At 61.2% G+C, this 5,723-nt stretch overlaps 1 protein-coding gene across 1 annotated transcript; it reads left to right on the top strand.

Annotated features, from left to right (window-relative positions):
- Window positions 1–1,286: 1,286 nt before the first annotated feature.
- Window positions 1,287–2,327, top strand: PIGC (phosphatidylinositol glycan anchor biosynthesis class C). The gene has a single exon (XM_039730347.1). The coding sequence runs from the start codon at window positions 1,356–1,358 to the stop codon at window positions 2,232–2,234; it is 879 nt and encodes a 292-aa protein (XP_039586281.1). The 5' UTR covers window positions 1,287–1,355; the 3' UTR covers window positions 2,235–2,327.
- Window positions 2,328–5,723: the final 3,396 nt, after the last annotated feature.

Here is a 5,723-nt window from a genome sequence, read left to right as displayed (position 1 = left end):
AGTGCTCCCTGTCCCTGTGGGCACTGCCTTGTGCACATGGAGGCACTGCACGGCTCTGTGCAAAGCGTGGGGCTGGGGGCTTTTAGGGAGGGCAGCTGAAGCTGAGTCCAGCTCCATCCTGGCATGGGGTACCTGCACAGGGTGAGCAGCTGCTTCTGCCCTGCCGAGCAAGTGCAGTGACACGCGGCTGGGAGGTGGCACTTGTGAGGTGTCACTGTGGTGTGGCTCACCCTGAGGCCCCCAAAGGCACAGCAGCAGTGTGGGCGTTACCTGCTGCTCTGCACGGATCTGATGAGGTGGGATCTGTGTGGGGAGTCTCCTGTGGCAGGCTCTGGGTGAAAACAACCCACAGCTCTTTGCCTGTTGCTACTGGGAGAGCAGGGCCATGGAGGCCCCTTCCCCCAGCACAAACAGGGCACTGTTCGGGCTGCTTTGCCCCGGGTGAGGCCAAATTACACAGCTCCTCAGCAGCAAGCACCTCTCCGGGGCTGGGAAGGCTCTGACCTGAGCACAAGCAAACACAGACCTAGGGAAAACACCTCTGGCCTCTGTGAAACCTCCCTTAATATGCCCCTGTCCCCTTGCTGAGTCCCTTTGGTGTGGAGATGGGCAGCACAGAAGATGGATGTCCCTGCAGAGCTGCCCCCCTCCAGCCCTGCTCTCCTCCTGCTGCTCAGGCCTGAGCTGTGAGCAGGCTGCAGGGCAAGGGCGCCCTGTAGCATCACACCCACATTCCCGAGCTGGCTGCTGGAGCCTGGTTCGGCCAGAAAAGCAGGACAGGGAGCGGGGCTTGCAGCATGGGCTGGGGTCACGCTCCCAGCAGCCGGGCCGGGCACGCACCTGGCTGTCCAAGCACAGAGAGGCCCTGGCTAAATCCCATGGGCGGCTGCAGGGAGGCAGCGCTTGGCACGGGCTGGGACCAGGGCAGGAGCATCCCCGGCGGCTGCGGGGCGGCAGAGGCGAGACAGCCCCGGCACGCTCCGGCAGCAGCTGCGAGCGGCACAAGGACCTGCGGCTCTGGGGACGAGCAGACCCCAGCACGGAGCTGCGGTGTGCCCTGAACCTTCCCCCAGAAGCTGCTGAAGCCCACACGGAGCGGGGAGCGCAGCCCGGGGCGGAGTGACCCCTCTGAGGCGTGGCGGTGCCCGGCCCTGCGACCCGGCCCCGGCTCCCGGTTTCGCCCGCGGTTCCGGCCCGTGTCCCGGTTCCGGCCTTGTCCCGGTTCCGGCCCTGTCCCGGTTCCGGCCCTGTCCCGGCGCTCCGGCCGGGAGGTGGCGGCCGCGAGCTCCCCGGCGTCCCTTGCGCCACCTCCGGCGGCGGCGGCGGCGGGGCCGCGGAGCCCCCCGTGCCGGGCCATGGAGCCGGTGCCCGTGCGGCGGTGGCAGAAGGTGCTGTACGAGCGCCAGCCTTTCCCCGATAACTACGTGGACCAGCGGTTCCTGGAGGAGCTGCGGAAGAACGTGCACGCCCGGCAGTACCGGTACCAGGCCGTGGTGTTCCAGTCGGGAGCGGTGGTGCAGCAGCTGTGCAGCGTCTGCGTCTTCGTGCTCACCTGGTGGTACATGGACGCCGGGGTGCTGAGCCCGCAGGGCCTTTTCGGAGCGGCGCTGGTGTCCTCCCTGCTCGGCTACGTGCTGTTCGACGCCGTGGACGGCGGGGCCGGGCGCTGGGCGAGCGGGCGGACGCGCTGGGCTGACCTCAAGAGCACGCTGGTGTTCGCCGCCTTCACCTACGGCTTCTCGCCGGTGCTGAAGACGCTGACCGAGTCCATCAGCACGGACACCATCTACGCCATGTCGGCCCTCATGCTCCTGGGGCACCTCATCTTCTTCGACTACGGCGCCAACGCCGCCATTGTGTCCAGCACGCTGTCCCTCAACATGGCCATCTTCGCCTCGGTGTGCCTGGCCTCGCGCCTGCCCCGCTCCCTGCACGCCTTCGTCATGGTGACCTTCGCCATGCAGATCTTCGCCCTGTGGCCCATGCTGCAGAAGAAGCTGAAGGCGCGCACGCCGCGCTGCTACGTGGCGGTGACGGTGCTCTTTGCGCTGGCCGCGCTGGCGGGGCTGGCCACGGTGTCCAGCGTGGGCGCCGTGCTCTTCGCCTCGCTGCTGCTCGCCATCTCCTGCCTCTGCCCCTACTGCCTCATCCGCCTCCAGCTGCTCAAGGACAACATCCACGGCCCGTGGGACGAGGCTGAAATCAAGGAGGACCTCTCCAGGTTCCTCATGTAGGCCTGGCCCAGGGGGACTCTGCTGTGAGCAGTGAAAGGTCCTGGCTGGGGACAGAGGACACCTGAGCCAATAAAGTCTCTCACACGGCAACAAGGACCACTCTTGTGTTCCCCCAGGATCTGCTTCCAGCCCGGACTTGCGAGGGTGTGGTGAAGGAAGGAGCTGAGCCCTGCAGGGTGCAGGCGGGGAGGGTTCGGCTCTGGCCGTGCAGCCCCAGACCCGGGAGCAGGGGATGTGTCCCACGGAGCGTCAGCCCCGGACCCTCAGGGGGTGCTGGGCACTGCCCGGGGAGGGCTGGAGGGCAGGGCCCGGCCAGCTCGCTGGGGCAGGGGCGCTGGTGGAGCTCAGGGCCGAGCACAAGCAGAGCCTCCTCACCTGCACCGTGCCCTTGGGGTGCCAGAATAGCCTCCCACCACCGCCAGACACCACCACCTCAATCCCTTAGGAGACGGGGCTGGGAGCGCATCACGCCTTCCTCTCATCTCCAGCCCCCTCGCAGAGGCAGGCCTGGCCTTGCTGCAGGGCCAGACCCCGCGGCAGAGGGATGGAGCTCGGCACAGCCCCCGTGGGGGATGCCAGGGCCCGTGAGCCGTGAGGCCGAGCCCGCCTGTCCGGTGTCCGTCTGTCCGGTGTCCGCCTGTCCGGCAGCGCTCCCACCACAACAGAGGGCGCTCCCGGCAAACGAGTCCCGCTGGAGGCCTGGCGGGACCGCAGCCCCGGTGCCGGGACCTGCCCTGTCCCTGTCCCTGTCCCCGTCCCTCGGTGAGCCCAGCCCTGCTCCGGCGAGCGGAGCCCCCCGGAGGGGCACCACGGAGCGAAGGGATGCCCACACCTGCCCCAGCCCCATCTCCCAGGGCTGCATTCGGCACCGCCCCGGTGTTTATGGAATTTCTCTTCGGGAAAAGCTGCACGAGTGCAGCGTTCTGCTCCGTTTTCCCATCCCGGCAGCTTTTCACGCGCTCCTTGGGCTTTCTCGGAAATGAGCAACCCCCGGCGGAGTCCCCAACACCTCCAGTGCTTTGTTACTGCTCCTGCCAAGTGTAAAATGTTGCTGCTGTCGTCGTGGCAACAACTACATCTCATTTTGCTTTTAATTAAAACCTGCAGAAGTCTGGAGCCCGTGCTCAGGTCTCGCAGGGAGCACAGCATAGCCAGATGCTCAGAGTCAAGATGACATTTTTTAGCTCTGCAGAAAGGAGACTCTCTTTTCACAGGAGGGTTTCCCAGAAAGCTGCTCGGTGACCCCAGTGTCCCATCTGACCCTGGACTAATGCCAGTGTAACGCTGCCATCCCAAACAGATTCACAGAGCCTGTTGGTAGAGGGGCAAGGCTGGAATGTAAATCAAAAATAAACCAAATCTCGTCTGCTTGGCCCTTGGCTATCACAGCAGAGGCTGCAGGAAAGCAGAGTTTTTGTTGCACCCACTCCTCCAGGGGGAAATACTTCCCCACAGAAATACCTTTCCCAAAGTCACACTGTCAAAAGCAGCCATGGGTTGGGAAAACTGCAAGCACTGACCACTCAAACATTTCAGGTGGTGGAGATGGGCGCAGGCTGCCGCCTTGCCCTCAGCCCGAGCAGGGACCTGTGCAGATCTGGGGACTCACAGCAGCTCCATGGCCCAGCTCCAGGGGATGCAGCCTGTGTCCCACCCAGCCCTGCCCGCTGCTCACAGCCCTCTCTGCTCTGCCCCATCCTTCATCTCCTTAGAACGAGCCACACAATTCTAGGATTAGATCACAACAGCCTCAGTCCTTGCCTGGAGACCCCTGGGGAAAGCTCAGCTCCCCTCAGCTGCCCACAGAGACACCCTGCCCACTCTAACCTGGGAAATGAAAACCAAATCCACAGCCTGGATGCACAAAGGGACCTGAAGGAAGGAGGAATGCAGAAGAGAGCCAGGGAGAGGAGAGAGGAGACACAAAGGGCAGGCTGGGTTTCCCTGGGACTTCCCTGACCTTCTCCTGAGGACACTGCTCTGCAGTGCTGCTGCTATTTAAGCTGCTGTATAAACGGCCATTATTGGTATGTCTGCATGCCTGAGGTCAGAATATCCTCTACAGAGCAGGATTTGGCCATAACTCTACACTTAGCCAGTAAAGCTGGGTGCCCTTTGGGTATTTGCTCCCTGAACAACCCCCACTGAGACCCAAGAAATGGGTCCTTGGCTGTTGATGCAACAAACACTTCAACCAACCCTAAGGGGTTAAATGTTCTTTTGCATTCCAAGTTTCTTTCCCTTAAGGTTCAGTCCACTGAGATCAGTCCTTCCATGGGACTTTTTCTTTTGATTTGAAGCTGGCCAAATGTGAGTAGCTGTGAAGTGGCTGGGGATCAGCCTTGCTCCTGGGGGAGCTGCTGACACGTGGCAGCTGGAATCTCCATCTCCAGCTTTGCTGCAGGGAAAGGCCAGTGTCAGCCACCCACACCGTGCTCTCAGGGGGCCACGTCCCTCCCCACGTGGGGGCCTGGATCTGGGGAGCCTGTGAAGAACAAAGCTTGGCTCTTTGATCAGGAAACCAAAACAGGATTTTGGTCCTAACCCACCCACTGCCTTGAAATGTCACTGGTGCAGCAGCACCCTTGTCCTGCCCCTGGCCACACCACCAGGGCAGGCTGCAGACAGCACAGACGAGGTGAAACAGCTTCTTCAGAAAGCCACCCTGTGAGCTGATGCTGAAGAATGTGCCAGGGTTTCCCAGCACATCAGCTCCTGTGCCTGTCTGCTGAAGAGATATTAGAAATGCCTGCCACAAACCCATGGAATCTGGAGTCCTATTTTCAACAATATTTTTTACCAAGTATTTAATAAGAAGGTAAAGATTTGTGTGGAGGATTTACCACCAGAAAATGCCCCAAGAAACCAGTTTGTGCCTTCCAGCCTAGTGTGTGGAAGCCATCAGGCAGCTGGCAGCTCCTGGCTGGGTGCTGTGGCCGGGCCATGAGCTAAAATATCATCCACCTTTTATCTGCTGCTGGTACCGTGCTGTAGCTCAGAGGGATTGCAGGGAGAGCTGCCCCCAGTGCAGAACAGATTTTTGAACAGCCTGGAAGAAAAGCAGCTTGTAAAGTTCAGTCTATCCCCCTTCCCTTTTACCTGAGGCATGGGCAGAACCTCCTCAGGAGCTCAGCAGGTACAAACACTGCTGCTTCTGCAGTAGTCCTGAAGGTGCACAATTCCTGAACTCTGCTCAGGGGTTTCTGCCTCAGCACCTGCTGAGTTCCACAGGTGGAAGCTGCAGCCACCCTCAGCTACTCCACTCTTGGGACAGTTGTTCTCCTGGAACTGTAGATCCAGTTGTTTTCCAGTTGTTTTCCTGCAACTGTAGCTTTCCCTTGCTCCCTGTCTCAGGGTGCTGGGAAGCACCTGGCCCAGTCTCAGCAATTCCCAGTTTAGCACCTGGCCCACTCTCAGCAATTCCCAGTTTAGCACATGCAGTTCAAAGGTGCTGAGCAGGGTTTGGGGTTTTCCCCCACTTTTTACCAC

This window comes from Passer montanus, unplaced genomic scaffold (assembly GCF_014805655.1).
Source record: "Passer montanus isolate IOZ18808 unplaced genomic scaffold, ASM1480565v1 scaffold71, whole genome shotgun sequence".
In the NCBI taxonomy this organism is placed as follows: Eukaryota; Metazoa; Chordata; class Aves; order Passeriformes; family Passeridae; genus Passer; species Passer montanus.
This window is presented reverse-complemented; position numbering and strand designations above follow the sequence as displayed.

Coding starts and splice junctions, on each gene's coding strand:
- PIGC (XM_039730347.1), top strand. CDS start 1,356: ATGGAGCCGGTGCCCGTGCGGCGGTGGCAGAAGGTGCTGTACGAGCGC.